Source organism: Mobula birostris, chromosome 12, assembly GCF_030028105.1.
Source record: "Mobula birostris isolate sMobBir1 chromosome 12, sMobBir1.hap1, whole genome shotgun sequence".
NCBI classification, from domain to species: domain Eukaryota; kingdom Metazoa; phylum Chordata; class Chondrichthyes; order Myliobatiformes; family Myliobatidae; genus Mobula; species Mobula birostris.
The window spans coordinates 35,279,638-35,305,344 of NC_092381.1; the positions used below are offsets into that span (position 1 = coordinate 35,279,638).

Consider the following 25,707-nt stretch of genomic DNA (forward strand, 5'->3'; position numbering starts at 1 on the left):
GCATTTTGGAAACAAGTCCTGTGGACTGATGAAGTTAAAGTAGAACTTTTGGGCCGCAATGAGCAAAGGGTGCAGAATTTCATAAGAACATCTCTCCAACTGTTAAGCACGGGGGTGGATCGATCATGCTTTGGGCTTGTGTTGCAGCCAGTGGCAGGGGGAACAGTCCACTGGTAGAGGGAAGAATGAATTCAATTAAATATCAGCAAATTCTGGAAGCAAACATCACACCATCTGTAAAAGAGCTGAAGATGAAAACAGGATGGCTTCTACAACAGGATAATAATCCTAAACACACCTCAAAATCCACAATGGACCTCAAGAGGCGCAAGCTGAAGGTTTTGCCATGGCCCTCACAGTCCCCCGACCTAAACATCATTGAAAATCTGTGGATAGACCTCAAAAGAGCAGTGCATGCAAAACGGACCAAGAATCTCACAGAACCAGAAGCCTTTTGCAAGGAAGAATGGGCAAAAATCCCCCAAACAAGAATTGAAAGACTTTTAGCTGGCCACAGAAAGCGTTCACAAGCTGTGATACTTGCCAAAGGGGGTGTTACTAAGTACTGACCATGCAGGGTGCCCAAACTTTTGCTTCGGGCCCTTTTCCTTTTTTGTTATTTTGAAACTGTAAAAGATGGAAATAAAAAAGTAATCTTGCTTAAAATATTAAAGAAATGTGTCATCTTTAACTTCATGTCTTTTGGAAATCAGGTCATTTTTTATTCGCTTAGCTATTCACAGTAACAGAAATTTTGGCCAGGGTGCCCAAACTTTTGCAAACCACTGTACCTAGGTTGAACTCCATCTGCCACTTCTCATCCCATTTCTACATCCTATCAATGTCCCGCTGTAACCTCTGACATCCCTCCAGACTATCCACAACATCCCCAACTTTGTGTCATCAGCAAACTTACTAACCCACCTTCTACTTCTTTATCCAGGTCATTTATAAAAATCACAAAGAGGAGGGGTCCCAGAGCAGATGTCTATGGAACACCACTGGTCACTGATCTCCATGCAGAATACGAACCATCCACTACCACCCTTTGCCTTCCGTGGGCAAGCCAAATCTGGATCCACAAAGCAAGGTCTCCTTGGATCCCATGCCTCATTACTTTCTGAATGAAAGTATCCCCTTCCAGATAAGGCATGTAACATTGAAACTGAAAAATCTTGATTGACCATATAACAAATACAGCACGGAAACAGGCCATCTCGGCCCTTCTAGTCCGTGCCGAACTCTTACTCTCACCTAGTCCCACGGACCTGCACTCAGCCCATTCCTTTCCAGTCCATATATCTATCCAATTTAACTTTAAACAACATCGAACCTGCCTCAACCACTTCTGCTGGAAGCTCGTTCCACACAGCTACCACTCTCTGAGTAAAGAAGTTCCCCCTCATGTTACCCTAAACTTTCGTCCTTTAACTCTCAACTCATGTCCTCTTGTTTGAATCTTCCCCACTCTCAGTGGAAAAAGCCTATCCATGTCAACTCTATCAATCCCCCTCATAATTTTAAACACCTCTATCAAGTCCCCCCTCAACCTTCTACGCTCCAAAGAATAAAGACCTAACTTGTTCAACCTTTCTCTGTAACTTAGAGGTGAAACCCAGGCAACATATTAGTAAACCTCCTCTGTACTCTCTCAATTTTATTGACATCTTTCCTATAATTCGGTGACCAGAACTGTACACAATACTCCAAATTTGGCCTTACCAATGCCCTATACAATTTCAGCATTACATCCCAACTGCTATACTCAATGCTCTGATTAATAAAGGCCATGTTATGCAAAAATAAATAGAGCAATACAAAGTGATAAAAAGGTGATGCAAAACTATTAATAATCAATCAAAAATTCAGGTAGTCAATTAGAAGATCAGCGCTAAATTGTACATAAAATATGTATGCAAAAAGGGAGCGCTACTAGAGCTCGGGGAGTTGAAGTTCTGATTTCAATTCTGTCGTCACCTGTGAGGAATTTGCACATCCTCCCTGTGGAATGCTTGGCTTCCCCAGGTGCTCCAGTTTCCTCCCACAGTCCAAAGACATACAGGTTAGTAGGTTAATTATTCATTGTAAGTTTTCCCATGATTAAGCTAAGGTTAAATGAGAGCTGCTGGGCGGCGCAGCTCAAAGGGCTGGAAGGGCCTATTCCAAACTGTATCTCTAAGTAAATAAAAGAGTATTCCCAAATTACTGCTATGAAAATACTTACTGCAGTTTCTATATCCTCTGCACCAAGTTTAAGTTGGATTGCTGAAAATCCACCCATTTCACCAAACTAGAAAATAAAATGAAACCAGCATCTAAATTGGTTCAACATCTAGATTTATAATAAAAATATGAAATACATATCAGTGATTCTAAATGTAAACAATTACACCGTACTATGGTGATGTCTAGGAGTCACATACTAAATGAGCTGGACAAACACAGAACTTACCCAAGGTTTTCTGCTGGATGTTACCAGCTTTTATTCTTCCTATTACCATTGCCAATACAGCTCAGACTGCATTAGGCAATCCCATGCTACATAGAAAGGATATACTTTACAAAAGATACTACCCTGTAGCAAAGCTCATAATATTAGTTAAGGAAAGAGAAATTGATTGCAGTAACTTTGTTCAGTGAGGGTTTAAAATTACGCCTGGACTTGTCTCCATATAGGAAAACAACTTAATATCATTTGATACTATTTGACTGCAAAAAGTAGAGTCAAGATTTTCTTCAATATATTTTACCAACACTAAATATACGGTGTTTAAATATTTTTAAACTAAAAATATTTTGACTACTAAAACTTAATTTTTAAAAATGGGACTAAATATTTAAATTATTAAATTCTGATAAACAAATCCTGGTGTTTCAAGGAAGGTGTCAAACACTTAAAGATTATGTTGAGCAGCACAACATCAAAGAGAAATTAATACAACGCCAATTGTTAACATTTCTAACAAAATGCTTCTAGACTGAATGTTATTAATTTTTAAACAAAGCTTTCTAATTCAATATTAGCATGGAACCACAATGAACAATGACTGAAGTAGATTAGGAACACAATCAAACACTGGAAAGTGATTCGGTGAGCAGGTTTTATTAATAGGAATCGAGTTGAAAACATTGGCCTGGATTCTAATGGCCAGCAGCAAAGAGATGGCACTTGCTGCTCACCTCCAAGAAAAGTGTCCACAAAGAGCTAGCTCTCTATGTGGCATAGACTTCCATTTTTCCATCATCAGTTGCTGTCAGGTATCAGCTGAAAGGAACCCCTGGCATGCAATCACAGTGATGTTATCAAGTGGCCTGAGCTGCCATTTAGATTGAAGACTTTCCACAGATGGCAAAGCAGGAAGGAAAAGGCACAATTTTTATTTTAAAATATTTAAATATTTTATAGATCATTAAATAAACACTGGAACATAAACATTAAAAAAGGAAAATTAAGCTACAGCGGATTCCGGTTAATTGGGACACATCTGGACCAGTACATTTTGGCCCAATTAAGCGGCTATCCCAATTAGCCAAAGTTTCATGGAAATAGTTAAAAGGCATAGAAAAGACAAACTGCTGTTTAACTGAGTAACAATTTACATATTTAAACAAAATACAGAACGAATTAGAACACTACCAAAACCTCTACAGTAGTAAAAGACTGTGCATTAGTTTCTAATAGTTATCAACAGGAATTCATCTACTGTGTTCTTACAATTGACTGTAAATGTACAAAATCAGTGCAGACACCTAGGGTAGATAATGAATTGCCTTTATAAATGCTTTAGAACATTCTCCAAATCTTAATTTTCATTACAGCATTCAAGATTATTGTCGATACTGATGTAGTTCTTAACTTGTTGAAATAGTGAAATCATTTCTTTTCACTCCCACCTATTTCTGGCATCTCCACGCCTGAATGTTTGAAACTGCAATGAACAAAACTATTCTTAATTGTCTTACTGCTCACTTCTTGCCAACTATCAGTGATAAAGATAACATGTAACTCACTATTTAAAAACTGATCACTCTAAGCAAGGCATAATCTCTAAAGGCCACACAAGTGCATGTAACTGGTACTAGTTACACACACAAAATGCTGGAAGAACTCAGCAAGCCACGCAGTTTCAACGGAAGAAAGTAAACAGTTGCTTCCGGCCGAGACCCTTCATCAACACTCGTTAGAAAATTCTTGGCAAAAAGCCTCCTGTCCCAATTAGTGTCTCAAATAAACAAGGGGAATCCTAGCTATTCTCTTGACTTATTTTTTGTTCTTTAGGAATTGTCCAAAATGGGCAGCTGCCCCGATTAACCGATGGCCCAATTAACCAGAATCCACTGCATATGGTTTTTTGGAAATATTCACTGAATAGATTTGCTATCTGTTGTACACGCAAAATTTAAGGACCAGAATATTTGTAAACTAGAATCATAGCTCAATATGCCAGTACTGACTTATTTAACACCTCTGATAACAAAATGAAACATTTTCAGTACAGTTTTTCCAATGAAAATACCTGGCCAGTATCTGAAATATGCTAATTTCCCAATTACAAAGAGGTTGTTGTTAAACAAACAGCCTGAGGAAGAGGTTAACAGCAACTTCAGTATTTCCACTTTACACTCCATGTAGGAAAAGCCTTTGAAGTGTCCAATAATGACAAACTGTGCCACTGCAGTTGCAAACAGTTTAGATTCTAATTCATGTCACTATCACATTGATGTTCTATTGCTACTGAATGGTTAGAAACAGCTTATTCATGCTTGTTTGTCTGGTAAGGGTGAAGTGCTGAAATTTCTTCACTCCACTTTCATTTTACCAAGGCGTCCCGGGAAAAAGAATTAAAATTGAATATTTATTCTGATGCACACCATTGCCCCCCATTTTGAATTAACAGGTATACTCCTTCGTAATATTCTGCTTTCTAAAACTATTCATTAAAAAAAATCATCTGAACTCCCTTGGGATTCTTCTGATAACCATTTGATTCTGACACCTTCTCAAGCTCACCACACTTTGATACCTAATGGCCTCATAACCCAAGCGTAATAGGTTTTAATTTAGCTGGTAGATGTTTGAAATTCTCTATTAGGTTGAAGAGAAGCTGCTTTCAATGACTCCAGGATATGTAATCCTCTAATAAAATTCCAATAAATTGATGAATAAATTGGTCCCTTGGGAATGCAAAATTATTATTCTCAATCCAATTTACTCCTTCAGATATTCTATTTATTATCTAAACCAATGAACTTAAATATATCAGCAAAACGGTCTCCAATTTCTTTAGCAATCTCTATTTTTTTTCGCGTTCTCTTTACCATCAGTTTTTTTAAACCTTTGTGCTGTTTTCTAGACTATGAGAAATAAAACAATGGCAACAAATGAAGAGTTATTTGAAAAAGTTGGACCCAGCATATCTGCTGAACCTTCTCTGCTCTTTCATTCTACTTGCTTCTCATGATACAAAAGATTTATAATTTCATCAAGTCCTTAAAGTGTCAAAAAAAATTAGGAATCTTAGATGATAACTTTTCACTATCGCTAACAGCTAAACATTCATTCTGTATACTTCATCCCTTCATCTAATACATCTTTAAAATGTTATGGTATGTTCTACTGCTTTTCTTATGTCTTTTACCTGTGCTGCCTCTTCAGTTTGATTTATTTGGAACTCTTTCTTTTCAATCCCTATAGTATGCTATTTAAACAAAAAATGCACCATCTTCTCCCTAATCCTTTCCACTTCCATTTTCTCTTTTAGTATAGTACTTCTGAGTTCAAGTTTAATTATCATTCAATCACATATGAACACAGACAAACAAAACAGTGTTCCTCCGGCCAAGGTGCAACACACATTACCAACAGCACATAACACAAATAGCACATATGGCTACGATTTCAGAAAACAGTCACAAAGAAAAAATATAATACAGCCTTAGTCCTCCAGTGGCAAGACTGTAGACCTGGTCCGGTTTGATCTTCCATCGAGTGAACACTGGAGGCAGCACCTACAGGAGGGGACAACCCCAAACCAGTGCAGATTCCAGCATGCTACATAAAGGCTCTTCCACACTACCTCAACATTTCCTCCCCTGGGCGACTGCAACAGGTGAGCCCATGGCTTGGGCCTGGGCCTAGGCTTTGCCACAACCGAGGCAACACAGATCCCCCGCCAGTCTCACCAATGAATTGGACTCACAGTATTCTGCATTACCAATGTCCAACAGGGTCTTGCAATCATAATAAAAACATCCAAGACAATCACTCTCACTGCATGTCATCAAGGCACAATGATATGCAACAAGACCAGGCAACAACACAACAACGATACCCAATAAGTGAAGCCATGCCCACACCAGATTATTTACAACGCTATCCATCAGGTTCCTCCATATTTGAGAAGCAAGGGAAGAGAGCAAACAGAATGGAATGCCTACCCGATTAACCAGATCTATCAGCCAGCCATGAGGTTCCTGTAAAATAATCATGAAAATAAATTAAATTTATTAATAATTATAAATCATTGGTTCCAAGAAAGAGGTATACCAAATGATGTGATCAATTTACAAAACTAAATTTGGTTTCATAGGCTACATATTAAACTCAGTTACTGTGTCTAGGTATTCTGGTGCATAAATCATTAGTAGTTAATAGGCAAATTCAACAAATAGTTAAGGAAATGAATGGCATGTTTGAAGCTTTGTTTAGATTTATTTCTAATGAAGATTCATTTCTTTGTCCAGATTTATTTATCACAGGCACATCGAAACATACAGTGAAATGCACTTCTACTTGCGATACCAACCATCACTACCCAAGACTGTGATGGAAGCAACCCACAGATGTCGCCATACACTCATGCCCAATGTTGAACAGAATAACGACAGCCACAGCAACAACAAAACAAGACAATAGCAGCAAAACAAGCTCTTCACCCACCACCCACCCACTCACAAACAGACCTCCAACCGCAGGACAGGCTGCTTCTGGGCCTCAAATCCATGGCCAGTGGTAGTGAAGCCACCTCTAGATTTCTGCACAGCACTTTGGTCTCCTTACCTAAAGTGCTATAGTAGCACTGAAGGGAGGTATGGTAGCATAGCGGTTAGCTTAACACTAGAACAGCACCAGTGATCTGGGTACAATCCCACTGCTGTCTGTAACAAGTTTGCACATTCTCCTGTGACCATGTGGTTTCCTCTGGGTGCTCTGGTTTCCTCCCACATTCCAAAGACATAAATTTAAGGTTAGTAAGTTGTGTTGCCCTGCTATGTTGGCAACAGAAGCATGGCAACACTTGCAGGCAGCTCCTGGCACATCCTCAGATTGTGCTGGTCACAACACATTTCATTGTATGCTTCAATGAACATGTGATAAGCAAAGCTCATCTTTATCTAAGGACATTGACTGGGCTAATTTTATTTTGTATGAGAGGGTTTTCCTATCAAAAACAGCCGAACAGTTTGGGTTTATATTTCCTAGACTTTAGAAGAATGACAGATGATCTTACTGAGACATACAAGATACTTACTGAGAGGGCATGAGACAGTAATTGTTGAGATGCTTTCACTAATGCATGAGTTCCAAACAAGAGGATATACTGTAGCTACAAGATAAAAGGATGGTCGGAAACTTCAGAGGGTGGTGAATCTCTACTCTAGAAGATGGGGTATATTTCTGGAAGCTTAATCATTATATATGCTTAGGGTGGAAGTAGATACCTTTCTAAAAGATCAGAGAATTGAAGAGTATGGGGAACTGACACAGAAGAGGAGTTGAGGCCAGCAGAGACCTGCATGATCATGCTGAATAATGTACAAGCTCGAGGGGGTTAGGTAGCTTATCCCTGGTTCTGATTTACTTATGTCTTACATCTACCTTTATCAAACAAATTAAACAATCTGTGAGCTTCTCTACTGTCAGCAGCAGTGGCAACATCAGCAATTACTGTCCATCTCTATGTGCCCTTCAGAAAATAATGTTGAGTTACCTTCTTGAACTGCTGCAGTCCTTCTATTAAGGTACCTCCTCGGTGCTGTTGGGTAGGGAGTTCTGTAATTCAGACTCACCATCAATGAAGCACCAGCAATATATCTCCATATCAGGAGCTCCTAAGTTTAAGACCATAAGACATTGGAGCAGGATTAGGCCATTCAGCCCATCATGTCTGCTCTGCCATTCAATCATGGCTGATTTACTTTCCTACTCAACCCTATTCTCTTGCTTTTGCCCTGTAACCTTTGATGCCCTTACTAATCAAGAACCTATCAAGCTACACTTTAAATATACCCAAACACCCTCCAGAGCTGTGTGCAGAGGGATGAATTCTCAGATTCACCATCCTCTGGCTAAAGAAATTTCTCCTTATCTCTGTTCTCAGGGATCTCTATTGAGTCTGTGGTCCTAGACTCTCCCACTACTGGATCTATCCTCTTCATGTTCACTCTATCTGGCAACTCTTAAGTTATAATTTTTTTAAAATTTGTATGAAGGGTTAAATACAAAGTGAAAACAAGCCGATACAAAACCTGTAGCCAGTGTGGCAAACACAGTTATAGAGAAGTACAGGCCCATCTATTCCATGCCAAAACCATTTAAACTGCCTACTCCTATCGACTTGCTCATAGCCCTCCATATATCTACCATCCACGTACCTATCCAAACTTCTCTTAAACTGTGAAATCAAGCTGGCATGCACTACTTATGCTGGCAACTCGTTCCACACTCTCATGACCCTCTGAACAAAGAAATTTCCCCTCATGTTCCTCTTAAACTTTTCAGCTTTCAACCTTAACCCATGACCTCTGGTTGTAGTCCCACCAAACCTCAGTAGAAAAAGCCTGCTTGCATTTACCCTATCTATACCCTTCACAATTTTGAATACCTCTATCAAATCGCCTCTCAATTTTCTACATTCTAAGGAATACAGTCCTAACCTATTCAATCTTTCCATATAACTCAAGTCCTCCAGACCCAGCAACATCCTTGTAAATTTTCTCTATACTTTTACAACCTTGTTTAAATCTTTCATATAGGTAGGTGACCCAAACTACCCACAATATTCTAAATTAGGCCTCATCCACACTGATGTACAGAGTCATTTTGAATGTTCAGCATGAACCCAATGCTACACACGGTATCCATACAGCTGTATTTGTAGTTTATGTTAGCACAGATTTCAATTATTTTAAAAATTATAAATGAGACCCTGAGAGAGAACAGGAAGTTGAGGGACAATTATTCAACAATGCCAGATATTGCTGTCAATTCTCCCAAAAGAATAATTTCTTATGGTGCATTAATAAACAGATTCTGTCCTGCCCGTGCCATAATTTAATTGTACAATAAGCCTAGACATGAAAAAAAACATACCATGGATGTGTAGTCTTGGAGTTCAGTCTATATCTGGGTTGGTTAAGCACCCAAAAACAACTTTTGAAATGATTTTAGCACAAAGATTTATCACAACTGAGATACACAAATAAATACTAACCAAAAATGGTTAGAACAGCAAGTCATGCCACATTTTATATTGGACTCGACAATGCAATCAAGTGGCATTCTAACTATATACAATGACTCCAAAGCTCAACATACCCACGTATAGTTACCTCGCTGCCCAACTCACCTTCTGCAAGTTGGCTGGTGGAGAGATGGCGTACATTTTGCCATCTCCAAAAACATCTGCCCAATTTCTCTGGCACATTTTCATACGGTTCTTGAAATGGTACTCATTACCTGGATTGAAGGCCTGGAAAGTCAAATAATGATTTAATGCAAAATATCCAATAAAATCACTAAAATGCAATACACTGTCACTTTTTATTATGCAAATAAAAGATTACTTGTAAATAAAAGGTTAATTCCAAGTACAAAAATAATTCTCAATTTATATCCTAATCAGCATCATGACTTTGCTGTAATTCGCACTGGTTTTTCTTTGTTTTTCATGACCGAAACTCAAGAGCTGTGAGAATTTAACTCTTGAGTGCACAGATTACTGTGCATAGTGAACCATCTTCAGGTAATAGAGAAGACTGCAGACCTTCACCTCCATGGATGTGTGCAGGTGCACAAAAATGTAGCAAATACACAGCAATAAAAAATTACCTATAATGACCCTTTGATGTTACTTGCACGAACATCTACCACACATACAAGGGCCATGAATGGTGTAGGGCCTTGAATACTGAAGCAAATCTCAACTGAAGAGTTGATGTACTTGCTTTGGAGCTTATTAAATGGATTTACCATAGCTGGGATAATACCTGCAAATTTCAGGACTGTGTCCTCTGGGTTGGTGCCTTCTTTAACTTCTTGCCTCGCACCTACATATTACTTTCCTTCTCTGCATCCATCTGTGTGACCTAAACACACCACCCATCTACAGATCTAAATTATCCTTGAGAAACCACTGCTTTCTCTACATTACAAAATGTAACAACATAATCAGGCCTCTCTGGCCTGTTATACACACTTAAGAAAATCATGGCTAACCCAATATTTTCAATGTCCCTTCGCACTGCCCTCCCCACCCCCCTGCCCCATCTCCCATATCTCTGACTTGCTGATAGTTCAAATATCTGCCAATTATCATCCTAAATGTATACAATAACTCCACCTCCATAGATCTGGTGCAGAGAATTTCATGGACTCAAAAATACTGTACCTTTGTATTAAGTATGTGTCCCAATATTCTAAAATTATGTTGCCTAGTTCATAAGCATATTCTTGGCATGTAAAAACCCTTAAGAATCCTATAAATTTCAATAACATCTTCTCTCAGTCTCCCAAACTCCAATGAGCATACACCCAACCTATTAAATCATTCCTCAGAATGGGCAGGCAGTGCACACACTCTTGCCTACAAAAATAGTGCTGAGATTGAGAGGGCCAAGAGCTTTAATTTCCTTGGTATGAACATCAATGGCCTGTCCTCTGAACTGGTCCAACCATGTCAATGTCACGGCCAAATAAACTCACCAATGCCTCTACTTCCTCAAGAGGCTAAAAGAATTTGGCATATCGCCGTTGACCATCACTAATTTTTATTGATGCACCACAGAAGGCACTCTGTCTGGATGTGTAATGGCTTGGCATGGCAACTGCTCTGCACATGACCACAAGAAACTGCAGAGAATTGTGGACACAACTCAGCACGTTACAGGAACCAGCCTCCCCTCCATTGCCACTCTCTTTATTTCTCACTGCCTCAGTAAATCAGGCAACAATAATCACGAATTCCACCCAACCCAGGCATTCTCTCTTCTCCCTTCTCCCAGTGGGCAGAAGATACAAAAGCCTGAAAGCATGTACCATCAGGCTCAAGGACTGCTTCTGCCCCATTGTTATCAGACTCCTGAATAGACCTCTCACATGATAAGATGGATTCTACTTCATTATGATCTTACACTTCATATTTTATATGCACTGCAGTTTACCAGTAGCTCTTACATTTTATTCTGCATTATTATTGTTTTATCTTATTCTAGCTTAATACAATCTTTAAAAAAAAAAATGATCTGTATAAACAGAATTTAACAAAAGCTTTTCACCATGTATTGGTACATGTGAAACAATAAACCAGTACACTAAACCCTTCATCCTAGGAATCAACCCAGTGAACCTTCTCTGCACTGCTTCCACTGAAATGCATCCTTCCTGAAGTTCAGAGACCAAAACTGTTAGCAGATCTCCTAGTGCTGTCTCACTGTCATCCTATAAATGTTACATCAAAACTATCCACTTTAATAAAGGCCAAAATTTTATCTGCTTTCCTAGTTACTGTAGCTATATGCCAACCTTCTGTGGCTCATATACTGAGGACCTTGATTTCTTTGCACTTGATGGTTTGCATTCCAGCACTTAAATAATAAGTCTGTTTTCTTTTTATGCTTCCTTCCAAAGTAGATAACTGCACATTTTCCCACATAATGTTCCATCTGCCAACTTATTGCCTGTTCAGTTGATTTACTCTGATCCCTTTGATGGTTCTGTCTCCTCCTGACAATCTGCTAAATAACTGAATCAGAATATGAGAATAGTGGTTCCTGACGGTATAAATGGCAACCTACCATGGTGAGTACTCCCATAAGGCTGATGGGAATTGGGTCTTGTTTGACTCGTGCTGCAACCAGATCCACTAAAAGCATGACCATGTTGTAGATTCCCTCGTGGATTTCAGTGCCCCATTTATGCACAGCACTTGAAGTTAACAACTGCAGAAATTATCAAGCAAAGCTGAATCAGTAACTCAATTATTTATAATCTCTGATTAATAAGACTTGAGTGATAAATCAACTGATAAATTCAAGAGTCCATAATCCAATTTTAGACTAATGCTTAAAATATTATAGTTTATTACAATTTTCTGTACTTTTATATTAAAAGTGACATACTGAAAACACAGCATATGATTATCAGATCTCAAATGTTCAAAGTAAATTGATTACCAAGTTTATTAAAGATCTGTTTTGTCCCTTACTTTGAAAATGCAAGTATTTGCTTAAAAAAAACTAACATGAAAAATTGTTCAATCCTACAAGTTAGAATGCTGGTAGGATTTTATTTTATGCTAGTAATTTGTAAATTCCTAAACTGTTTACTTTACCTTTTTAAAAGCTTCTGGCATACATCGGTCTATAAATCGTTTACAATTTTCATCAGCATCGGCAAGACCTGCAACAATCACATATATAAATTATAGAATCAGAGAGAACAAAAGATCCCTGGTGGGCACATAATTAGCACAATAAAAATTTTGGAGAATTATACCTGCCTGACTTCTTTAAGACCTAACTTATGCATCCTCTTAGGATACAGAAGAACAGATTTTTTAAACTTATGTTTTTTAATATAAAGAGTTCACGAGAGAGCCAATGATGGTTATGGCTATACACAAGTTCTGGGCTTAGTTTCAGCAAATCCTATTTTTGCCATATTTTGCGTTGTTTCAAAACTAACTCTGGAACAAATACAGCTCTAATTTCTTTTCTCCCCTCTGTGAGAAGTGTATTTTTCTGCCCATATATAAAAATGTCACATTATCCTGATCACTCATCTACTGAGAAACCAAATTCCTTCGTACTACAACACTGTTTTGCCTCACATGGAAAAATAATTTACTTTTCTTTTTATTCTCCCCTACAAAGTAGATTACCAACACAAATTCCCACATTATATTCCATCCATCAACTTCTTGCCCATTCACTTATATTGCTCCCTCTGTGGGCTGTTTCCTCTTCACAATACTCTAGTTGAGAAGCTTACGCTATACAGAAGTATAACATTTGTTTTCAAGGCCCAGCAGCCTTTGCAGTAGAAGGGAGGAGCTCTGCAGAGTTTAAAACTTGTTCATGTGTCCCTGAGGATGATGCCTGTGGCAAGTTTGTCCAGATGCAGCTCCTAGCTGAACATGTTAAACAGCTGGAGCTAGATGCACTTAAGATCATTCAGATTGATGAAAACATCATAGAGAAGAGTTTTAGTGCAGTGGTCACTTCTGGAGTACCCGATTCCCTTGTGCCGCTTTAAATATACCATTTTGGATACTGCCTGTGGGGAGGCTGTGGGAATGACTGATCAGAAGACAGCAGCAGACGCCATGTTTGTGACACCAATACTGACTCTGAGGCCCACAACAGAAGGATGAGGCAGGAAAATAAGTTACAGGAGATTCAATAGTTGGGGTGGGGTGCGCAGTTAAGATATTCTGTGGCTGCAAAAGAGGCTCTAGAATGGTGCACTGCCTCCCTTGTGCCAGGGTTGAGTATCTCTCTAAGCATTGCAGAATACTCTCGGGAGTGGGGGGAGGGGGGGGGGCAGTTGCAGTGCGAGCAGACTAAAGTCGCTGTGCATGTTGGCACAAATGACATAGGTAGCAAAAGGTTTAAAGTCCTGCTGAGTGGACAAAGGAAGACAGGAAAAAGGTTAAAAAGCAAGACCTCCAGGGGAGTAATCTCTGGCAGGAGTAAATGAGGGTAAGAATAGGAAGATATCACAGATGAATATGTGGCAAAGAGTTGATGCAAGGGGCAGGAATTAGAATTTACAGGCTATAGAGATCTCTTCAGGCACAGAGGACAGGTTGTACCTAAAATGGAGAGGACCTGTATCCTACTGCACAGACTTGTTAATGCTACAAGGCAGAGTTTAAACTAGATTGGCAGGGGTGGGATCCAAAGCATAAGTGAGGAAAACGAGAGGCACGATGCTGAGATAGAATGTTGCCAGGTTAGCATTTATTTCAAGACATCTAGAATACAAAAGCAAGGATGTGATGCTGAGGCTTTATAAGGCACTGGTGAGGCCTCATTTTAAGTATTGGGAACAGTTTTGGGCTCCTCATCTTAGAAAAGATGTGCTGGCATTGGAGAGGGTCCAGAGGAGGTTCACAAGGATGATTCCAGGGTTATCATACGAGGAAAATTTGATGGCTCTGGATTTATACTCACTGGAATTCAGAAGGATGATGGGGGGATTTCATTGAAACCTTTTGAATGTTGAAAGGCCTAGACAGAGTAGATATGGAAAGGATGTTTCCCATGGTGGGAGAGTCTAGGACAAGAGGGCACAGCCTCAGCATAGAGGGGCGCCCTTTCAAAACAGAGATGCAGAGAAATTTCTTTAGCCAAAGGGTGGTGAATTTGTTGCCACATGCAGCTGTGGAGGACAAGTCATTGGGTGTATTTAAAGTTCTTAATTGGACATGGCATCAAAGGTTACGGGGAGCAGGCCGGGAACTGGGGTTGAGGAGGAGACAGAAAAAAAGGATCAGCCATGGATGAATGGCAGAGCAGACTCGATGGGCCAGATGGCCTAATTCTGTTCCTATGTCTTATGGTCTAATTCAAAACCAATAAGGTCAATAGACATGACAGGCAGCAGTACAGCAAGAAATTAAGACAGACTTGGATTAAGTTACATTTATTTTAATGCAAGAGGCATTATAGGAAAGATACTGACGGGGGCTGTTTGGTTGCCAGTGACTCATGGTGTTCCTCAGGGATCAGTTTTGGGACCACTACTTTTCACATTGTTTGTCAATAATTTAGATAATAGAATTGATGGCTTTGTGGCAAAGTTTGCAGATGATATGAAGATAGGTGGAGGGATAGGTAGTGCTGAGGAAGCACTGCAATTGTAGCAGGACTTTGACAAATTGAAAATGGGTAAAAGAAGTGGCAGAGGGACTTAGACTCCCAGAAGGTTAATTTACAGGCTGAGTCTATGGTAAAGAAGGCAAGTGCAATGTTTCCATTTATTTCAAGGGGAACTGAATATAAAAGGAAGGAGATAATGCTGAGCCTTTATAAGACACTAGTCAGGCCGCACTTGGAGTACTGTCAACAGATTTTGGGCCCCATATCTCAGAAAGGATGTGTTGTCATTGGAGAGACATCACAGGAGATTCACGAGGATGATTCTGGGTATAAAGGGGTTAACGTATGAGGAGCATTTGGCAGCTTTGGGCCTGTACTCACTGGAATTTAGAAGAATGTGGAAGGATCTCATTGAAACCGACCAAATGTTGAAAGGACTGGATAGGATGGAATGTGGAGAAGATGCTCCCTATGGTGGGGGTATCCTGAACTGGAGGGCACAGCCTTAAAACTGAGGGGTAACCTTTTAGAACAGAGGTAAAGAGGATTTTCTTTAAGCCAGAGAGTAGTGAATCTGTGGAATGCTGTGCCAGACAGCCGTGGAGGCCAAGTCCGTGAGTAGATTTAAGGCAGAGGTTGATCATTTCCTGATCAGTCAGGGCATGAAAGGATATGGCAAGAAGGCATGTGAATGGGGTTGAGTGGGATCTGGGATCACCCATGATGAAATAGTGAAGCAGACTCGAGGGGCTGAATGGCCTACTTCTGCTCCAATGTCTTTTGGTCTTTTGGCCTGACAGGCAAGGAAGATGAACTCAGGGGCATACATTATACTGGGATACTATAGGCATTTCAGAAATATGGCTAAGGGAGGTCTAGACTGGCAGCTAAAAGTTCCAGGATACTGGTACTACAAGCGGGACAGAGATGGAGGAAAGGGGGAATTGAATTTCTGATCAACAAGATCATCATCGCCTTAATCAGAGATTAAATTACTGAGGATTGTTTGATAAGACCTTATGGGTGGAGGTGAATATTAAGAGGATGGTCAGCTTGTTACAATTGTGCTATAGATTCCTAATAGTAAATGACAATTAGAGGAATAAATAGGCAGTGTGATTACAGAAAGTTAAAGGATAATTAGGTTGTCACAGTTGAAGATTATAACTGTGATAGTGCCAAGGATTTGTTAATTATATTCAGGAAAGCTTCATCATGTAATATATTGGTAACCTACGAGAGGAGAGGGCATAGCTTGTCTACTCTTGAGAAACGGGGTATGACAAGCAATTGAGGTGTCAGTGGTTGAGCGCTTTTGGACCAGACTACTAGATTTAAAATAGTTATGGAAAAGGACAGAACTGATCTATGGGTTCAAGTTCTTAATGTCGTCAATTTTGATGGTAGAGGGAACGCTAGATGACAAAGGACATTAGCTATTTATTGAGATGCAGTGTGGTAGGTCTTTGGACTAGGGAAGGAAACGGGAGCACTCTTAGGAAACCCACGTGGTCACAGGGAGAACATACAGACTCTTTATAGGCAGTGGTGGGATTTGAACCTAGGTTGCCTATACTGTAAAAGGTTGTGTTAACCACTGCGCTACTGTGCTGCCCACATTAAGCCTGTGGTCAAGAAACAAGGAGTTATGGGTCAGGTACAGACAGCTGGGAGCAAGTAAGTACCAAAAGGATTATAGGAGTATGCTCAAGAAGGAAATCAGAATGCAAAAGTGGGGCATCAGATAGCTTTGGCAGAGAAAATGAAGGCGAATGCAAAGATATTTTAAGTACATTAAGGGAAAATTGTACTGAGAGAATAGGGCCCTTCAAAAACCAAAGTGGACATCTTTTTGTGGAGTGACAGGTGGTGTACGAGGTCTTCAATGAATATTTCCCTTGCTTTCCCACTGAGAAAAACAAGAAGACTTTGAGATAGTTAATGGGGGGAGGGGGGGTCGTCTACTAGGCATGTAAATGCTATTAGGATATTCCGTTTTATACTAGAGGTGTTATTGAACATCTTAAAATGTATGAAGATAGATAAATGTCTAGGGCCTGCTCAGAATATTGTGGGGAAACTACAGAAGAAATTGTAGAAGCCTTGGTTAAAATATACATATCATTAGCGATATGCAGAGCCAGAGACTGAAGAGTAGCTTCATTTAAGATGGACTATAAAGAAAAACTTGGTAATTATAGACCAGTAAGCCTAACCTCTATGGTAGGCAAGTTAACTGAAGTGTTGGATTAGGGTGCAAAATTGTTATTTTTCTTGTAGTTTAGCTTTCCTTTGCTTGCTTATAATTTTATATAATCACCTATACATGTGCCATTGTTAATGCTCCACTCTAGCCTCCTCCTGTCAGTGCTTGTGTCAATCAGCATAACAGTCTAAAATGTTTAGGAGTCTCTTTTTTCCATTATTTGCATCAACCACTCCACATGATAGTGAATTCCATATTCTCACCCTAATGCTATGGGGGGGGGGGGAGAAGAATGCTTTTCACCCATTTCTTCCTTTGTCTCATTTTCAATTATACTAGTTCAGTGCTGGAAACTAAAGCATGTTATTTCTGGTCCAGATACTGAACAGGGGAAAAAGTGCTGATGTGACTTGCCTATTCAAACGTTATGTGGAACTTACCAAGCCGTGCAAGGCACGTGGATGCTATCAGGCACTTGCCCAGTGATTCTTCACGTTTGTAAGGGATAGACCAGTGATCAGTGAACACACGACTTTCCAATTCATACAAATTTGTGGTTGGAAATTCAATGGTTCCGGGACAGTTTCCATTCTCATCACTGCTCCTCTGCAACAAGAGACAATTCATATTAACTATCTATTATATTTGAACATTCCTTCTCATGTTATCTGTTTTCCAGTTTTCCCCTAGGAAAGTTAGATGATAGTAAGTCTCCTCAGGTACCAAGTATATTGCACAATTATTTTTAAACAAATCAGTTATTAACTTCAATCTGAACAACTGTTATACTAAGTATTTTTGTAATTTGAATAGATAGACATTTGTAGGACAGTTGTTAGCTTTTGAATATTAGCACTTAACCTCTATTTGCTAGGAATCAGTTGAAACAACATTCAATAGTTACTTTGGTACGTAGCAGTTCCACTTACAAGGAACATAATGAGTCATGCAGCCACAAAATGAGTCATGCAGCCACATCAAATACAATGAGTAGAATAGTTACACTCCATATAACCATATAACAATTACAACATGGAAACAGGCCATCTTGGCCCTTCTAGTCTGTGCCGAACTCTTACTCTCACCTAGTCCCACCGACCTGCACTCAGCCCATAACCCTCCATTCTTTTCCATATAGCTATCCAATTTAACTGTAAATGACAACGTCAAACCCGCCTTAACCACTTCTGCTGGAAGCTCGTTCCACACAGCTACCACTCTCTGAGTAAAGAAGTTCCCCCTCATGTTACCCCTAAACTTTTTTCCTTTAACTCTCATGTCCTTCTGTTTGAATCTCCCCCACTCTCAATGGAAAAAGCCTATCCACATCAACTCTATCTATCTCCCTCATAATTTTAAATACCTCTATCAAGTCCCCCCTCAACCTTCTACGCTCCAAAGAATAAAGACCCAACTCGTTCAACCTTTCTCTGTAACTTAGAAGATGAAACCCAGGTAACATTCTAGTAAATATTCTCTGTCCCAATTTTGTTGACATCTTTTCTATAATTCTGTTGACATCTCACACAAACTGACAGAGGTAAACAGTGTAAAAGTGAACTGCAAGGAAATCAAAATCCTGTATTAACGAGTCTGCCATTTTAAATATTTAAAATGAATTATTCCAAGAATTTATAGGAAGTTTTATTTTTAATGCATAAGATGCACAATTTTGTCAGTATGAAGAGCGTGACCCAAAAATGCCAACAATAAAGCTCTATGACTTTGGAATCAAGTTTGAATACATCATGAATTGCTCATGTATACATCACATTTTAGGGCTATTTGATCGGCTCCAATCACAGCACCTCCTGCTAAAACCTTGCGCCCTTGCTACAGATTCAATAGAAGCACATATTTGGTATGCTCCAGAAGACTGCTGCACTTACAATTTTCAAAAAGGTATTACATAGTGTCACCTCAATATAGTATATCCAAGTCATTACCAATCTTCTCTGTGGAGACTCTAAGATAAGAATGCTCCATCGCTTGCATTGGCCAAAATATTTTCGAAGTTACTTAGCAAATAAAGACTGGAACATAAGTTTATATATCAAGCATCAATTTATGGTAGTGTTACGAAAGTGGCATGCAAATCCCTGTAAGGACTTCCATCCACATAAAAAACTGCAGTGGCCCATGCAGCCACTCAATCGTGCTCTGGTATCTAATAAGAACAGCATTTACCTCATCGTTGGTCTCAAATCCTTTTCTATAGAACTCTCAATCCTTAACACAAGAGATTCTGCAGATGCTGGAAATCTTGAGCAACATATGCAAAATGCTGGAGGAACCTGTCAAATCAGGCACCGTATCAGGGGAATACACAGTCAATGTTTTGGGCGGAGACTCTTCATCAGGACACCTAATGAAGGGTCACAGTCTGAAACTTCAACTGTTTATTCCCCTCTGTAGATGTTACTTGCTTTGCTGAAACCCTCAGTCCTTGAAGCATTTGTGCAAGATTTTAAGCAACACACACAAAAGTTGCTGTTGAACGCAGCAGGCCAGGCAGCATCTCTAGGAAGAGGTACAATTGACGTTTCAGGCCGAGACCCTTCGTCAGGACTAACTGAAGGAAGAGTTAGTAAGAGATTTGAAAGTGGAAGGGGGAGGGGGAGATCCAAAATGATATGAGACGACAGGAGGGGGAGGGATGGAGCCAAAAGCTGGACAGTTGATTAACAAAAGGGATATGAGAGGATCATGGGACAGGAGGCCTAGGGAAAAAGAAAGGGGGAGGGGGTAAGCCCAGAGGATGGGCAAGGGGATAGTGAGAGGGACAGAGGGAGAAAAAGGAGAGAGAGAAAAAGAATGTGTGTATATAAATATATAAATAACGGTTGTGTGTTGCTTGAAATTCCAGCATCTGCAGATTTCCTCCTGTTTGCGTTCAAAATTTTAAGCCAGTTTGAATAATTTAACTCTGCATTTGCAGCTCAAGTTAGAAAATTTCAAAAGTACAGAAACCTTGGAAGAAACTCTCTCGTGCTAATTTTAAATGGCTCATGAAATTATGCCATCAAAACAAGATTTCTATCTACTCTACCAAACTCAGAAACTTAGACATTAAATAAGATCACCTCTCATGCTTCGAAACTCTAGAGATAACAGGCCCATTTACTCAAATTCTGTCCATAATGCTGCACTAAATTTGATACTGTAGAAATAGATGATTCTGCCAAATCAGGTCTTTCACATCACATTTGAGATTGTCAAATTGCTCTGGGATCTCTAGCCTTCAACTGAGCTACACCTAGGTCATTGATCTCTCCTTATCTCGATCAATAAATATTACTCTTCCACAATTCTGTTTGTTTTGCCCATAACTCAACAAAAATGTCTTACTTTATTCCTGTATCATGGCTAGGACCTTACTCAAAAGACAACCCTTTTATTGGAGAAGTGAACACTTCAAAGTATATCATAAGGAAATACAAATTATATGCAGTGCAAGGCTAATCTCACCAAAATCCGTACATTTGCAGCAATACTTCTTTGCTTTCATTCTCATTGTTGTAATGAAGTCGGCCAAATTCTCATTTTTTTCCAAATTATTTGCAGCACCTGCAAGCTCACTTTGACTCTCTTGTGCTTCAAAGGCCAATCTCTTCAAATATTTGTTATCATACAATATAAACAATGTTTTCTGCTTTCAAAATGTATAATCTCACATTTCCCAACAATGTGCTCCTTTTGTCCATTCACTCCATATCAATTATTAAACCTATTACATTGTGCAATCCCATACACCCTAACTCACTTTCTCACCAGGGTGGGGAGGGGTAGGTATGACAGTCTAGAAAAAATTATGGGAAATGACTGACAAATTACACCAACCAGCAAGTAAACTTGTTTAATTCCAAGTTATTCTGCTATAAACAATTATTTTCAAGGGCCTCCATCCTGGACACTTAGACCTACAGGGTATTAAAGCAACATGAGAACAAACACTTGCAAGCACACATTCTAATTTGGTTCTGCCAATTCTGCATAATCATAAGTGTCATAACTGACCACATAAAAATGTGTACAGGAGTGAAATAGAATGGTTGAATGCTTTTGCAACAACAACCTCGCACTAAACATCAGCAGGACTAAGTAACTGTACATGAACTTCAGGAAGAGGAAGCCGGGCGAATATACCCCAGTCATTATTACGGGAGCAGCGGTGGAAATGGTGAGCAGCTTTAAGTTCCTGAGTGTCAACATCTCAAAGGATCTAATCTGGGGCTAACATTACTGGCTGGGGACAGAGTGGGGAGTTAGGGGTCAGGTTAGTGTTTAGGAACAAAGATGTGGGAAGATTAGTTCAAGCCTGAGTCTAGTGCTCCGCTCCACAGCCCACATCTGAAGGGTACCAACGTGGATGTTCAACCAAAAACATCCGTAGATGGATGTCAGGCCAGTAAGCACTACGGATGAAGACCTGTGAGAACGAGAGTTGACAGTGCCTCAGGATGGCAAGAGCTGAGGGATCTAATATCTGTGCGGGCTAGAAACACAAGGGCTAGTAACTTGCTAGTTCAACAAGCCTGGAGTTCAAGGTCTCATCATCCGTGTGTTTTGGGTTCAAAATGGAAGGTTGAAATTGAAGACCAATAGCTGAAGCCCAAGGGTCTGAGAGTCTGAAAGTCCACTGGAGACTGGAGGTCTGCAGGCAGCTTTTCCTGGGTTTGGAGGACTGTCTGTATTTGTGAATGGAGTGGGTGGGTAGGTGGAGAGGGAGTAAGGAAAGGGGCTTGTTTTGCTGTCATTGTTTTGTTGCTGCTGTTCTGTTGTTGTTGCTTGTGGTATTCTGCTGAACATTATGAGTGCGCTATGTTGCATCAGAATGTGTGGCGACACTTGCAGGATGCCCCTAGCACATCCTTAGGCTGTGCCAGTTGTTAATGCATTTCACTGTCTGTTTCGATGTACATGTGATAAGTAGATAAATGAATCTGCAATCATAAAGAAGGCACACCAGCAGTTCTACTTCATTAGGAATTTGAACTGATTTAGTTTGTCACCAAAGGCTCTTGCAAATTTCTAAGGATGTATAGTGGAGAGGATTGTGACTGGCTGCCTAAAATAGAGCCTCCAAACTACAGGATTGCAAGAGGCTACAGAACATCATGAATTCAGCCAGCTCTGTCATGGGCAAAACCTTTCTACCATTGAGGACATCTTCCAGAGGCAGTGCCTCAAGAAAGTGGCACATATCATTAAGTACCCTCACCATCTGGGACATGCCTTCTTCTCATTCCTAGCATCAAGGAGGTGACACAGGATCCTGAAGACCCACACTCAATGATTCAGAAACAGCTTCTTTCCCTCCATCATCGGATTTCTGAACAGTATATTATTATTATTCCTCATTATTCCTTTTTTGTACTGTTTATTTTGGAATTTATAGTAATTTTGTGTGTCTTTGCATCATACTGCTGCTGCAAAGCAATAAATTTTGTCATAATAAACCTGATTGAGGAACTAGCCAAAACTATACTTTGTTAAATGTATAACTATGAATGAGGAAAAGTCTACTGGTGCAATCCCTTTAATAGTTTAAAACTTCAACCACATTTCCATTAGTGAGATATCTCCAAAATATTCCTAATTCCAGCCAAGTAATCTTGATAAGAAAATCTGCACAAGACTCCAAATGTAGCCATGCCAATGCCCTGCAGGTTATATACAATTTGTACTTGCTGGCCCATCCCACAGAAACCAAAATTGGGAGAGCAATATCCAATTTGCATTCCTATTTTTAGCCATGGTTAAATATTCTATTCAGTTTACTTTGGATATTCTGTGCTGTTTTATCATTTTTAATGACTGATCAACTTCTACTGAGGATTGGTTCTTGATTCATCACTATCTGATAGATCTGCTGGTGTACACTGGGTACCTGGGATTGAATTGCCCTACCCAGCGTATAAAAATAGCAGAACTTTTAGCACTGGTTCCCTGTGAACCTCCACTAAGTACAGTTTGCGAATCAGAATTTTACCCATGCTAAATATTCCACATTTGGTATGGGATTTTTTAAAAAATCACACCAAGTAAAAAAAGAAAACCACCGAAGATGGACTTGGAGAACAGGTTGCTATTTACAGATAAAATTTTTATGGCACCAGTGGCAACCATTTTTATAAAAATCAATATTGTTGCATTAGACTTCAAAACACAAATACCAGCTATTAGCCGATGCCAAAAGACGCGGTATATACAGATCAGTAGCATAAAGATGGTGAAAGTAACTGAATATGTCAAAACATATGGAGGAAAATTCATAAGGCGCATCTCAACAATAATGTAAAAGAAATTGTTCATTCTGATGGATTTTGTTCCGGAGCTTTGTTGAAAGCTGAAATTTAGTAACCTGTTTCTAGCTTTCAACCAATCAGCAAAGCCTCCACAGAACAAGAACCAATAAGAACTGACTAATGGAATCACATTCTACGAATTCATTTCCTTGCAGACTGCAAAGTCAACATGCTTCTTTGAAGAAAATATCAGCAAGAATGACAAAATTGACTTTACTCTTCAGTACAAGGGCAGCTCTTTCACCATATCCAACAGGTGCAAGGGTTCCTCAGTGGCATTCATCTAAAATCAGAGTAAACAAGCTACACAGCTTGGAGGATCAGTGCAGACATTTTATATCAAGCCATGACTATAATTTTGGTTTAGATTCATTTAAGGACTTAAGGATGATGCATTTTAATGACTAAAAATTTTCAATACTGAAATTATTTTTTTAAAAATCTCAAAAAAATAGTCCAAGCTGAAAAAAATAAAAATGAATAAAACAGACCTTTATTTTGTGCAGTAACCTTTTGTGGCATCTAATCAAATGCCTTTTGTAGATTCATCCAGATAGCTACATTCTTAACTCCAATAAATTTTACAAACAGCCTTTCCTTTCATAAAACACGTTCACTTTGCCAAATCACATTACGATTTTCTAAGAGTCCAATTAATCCTTCCCTAATGGAATGGCAACAGGTGTTAGTTTAACTCATTTCCCTCTTAGCCCTCAGAGTTGTGATACCACTTAACAACACCATCATCTGCAGAGCCATTGAGCTATAAAGCACAGAAAAGGGGCTCTTCAGGCCGACTAATCCATGCCGACCAAGTTAACCAACCTAACCAGTCCCTTTACCAGCGTTTGAGAAATATCCCTCAATTGATTCAAGTGTCAATATGTGCTTTATATGTTATCTCCACACCCACCTCAATCACTCCCTCTGGCAGCTCATTCCATATACACTCATCAGCCTCTTTGTGAAAAAGTTGCCCCTCAAGTCCTTCAAATTTTTCCACTCTCAGTATAAACCCATGCCTTCTGATTTTGCACTTCCATCTTCTATGGAAGATACTGTGGCTATTATCATATCTATGCTCTTAATGATTGTACTCCAAATATGGCCTTCGCAGTGTCTTGTGTAAACATAACATTAAATCCTGTATTCAGTATCAGGACTGATGAAGGCTGATGTGTCAAATACCTTCCTCACCACCCTGTCTATCTGTGACACCACTTTCAAGGAACTATGTACCATTTACTGTTCAAGTCCTGTCCTGTTTAACCTTAGCAAAGCGCAACACGTAGCATTCATCTGAAATAAACTCATCTGTCATTCCTTAGCCCAAAGATGCAGTTGATCAGGATCACACTGTAATCTGGGATACCCTTCTTTACTGTAATTCATCCTGTGTTATTACGAACTTATCTTTAATATCTTCTGAGTATATTTTCCAAAAACAAACAAGCAGCCCATATTTGCAATTGAGGGAAATATAGAGGAACAAAGTACATTTATTATCAAAGTAGGTATACCATACAGAACTTTGAGATTCGTCTCCTTACAGGCAGTGATAAAACCAAGAAGCCCAAACCATTAAGAACAGTCAAACACCCAATGAATGGGGGGGGGGGGGGGAAAAAACAAACTGTGCAATCAATAAAAGTAAGCAAATAACAATCAAAGCTGAAATTCACAAACGTGGGTCCATGGCCACAAAGTCGGTCATCACTGCAGCCAATCCAGGAGCCTCTTAGTTTCAGGCCACAGCCTCAGTTCAACGCAGAGACAGAGTAAACCTCACAGAGCAGAGATCTGAACAATGGCCCTCACCTCCAGCCCCAGCAACCTGGCGCTTTTATCAGCCATACAGCGGTCGCTCTTTGCTCTTTGACCCAGACGCATCTCAATTCAGCCCATGTCTGACCTTTCCAGTTTGGAATGGAGCTTAAAATCAGTCAAACCTCTGCTTGTTTTTTGCTCTTGGGCCTGGGCTCTATGACCTCAACTCTGCCTCGCCTTGGCTCTGCCACTTCATGTCGTCTCCAAGTCTGCTTCAGCAGCCAAACATTGGCATATTCCCTGCTCTCAGGCCTGGGCCCTGCT

General features: G+C 39.6%; 1 protein-coding gene across 2 annotated transcripts in view; it reads right to left on the reverse strand.

Annotated features, from left to right (window-relative positions):
• usp24 (ubiquitin specific peptidase 24) overlaps positions 1-25,707 on the reverse strand; it is a 255,619-nt gene that overhangs the window by 190,787 nt on the left and 39,125 nt on the right. For both annotated transcript variants that reach the window (XM_072273615.1, XM_072273614.1), the window contains exons 2-7: positions 17,749-17,914; positions 12,612-12,679; positions 12,076-12,219; positions 9,630-9,752; positions 6,439-6,474; positions 2,225-2,290 (exon numbers count right to left, since the gene is read on the reverse strand). In XM_072273615.1, the coding sequence (XP_072129716.1) occupies positions 2,225-2,290; positions 6,439-6,474; positions 9,630-9,752; positions 12,076-12,219; positions 12,612-12,679; positions 17,749-17,914 (603 nt within the window). The remainder of the gene's footprint in view (positions 1-2,224; positions 2,291-6,438; positions 6,475-9,629; positions 9,753-12,075; positions 12,220-12,611; positions 12,680-17,748; positions 17,915-25,707) is intronic.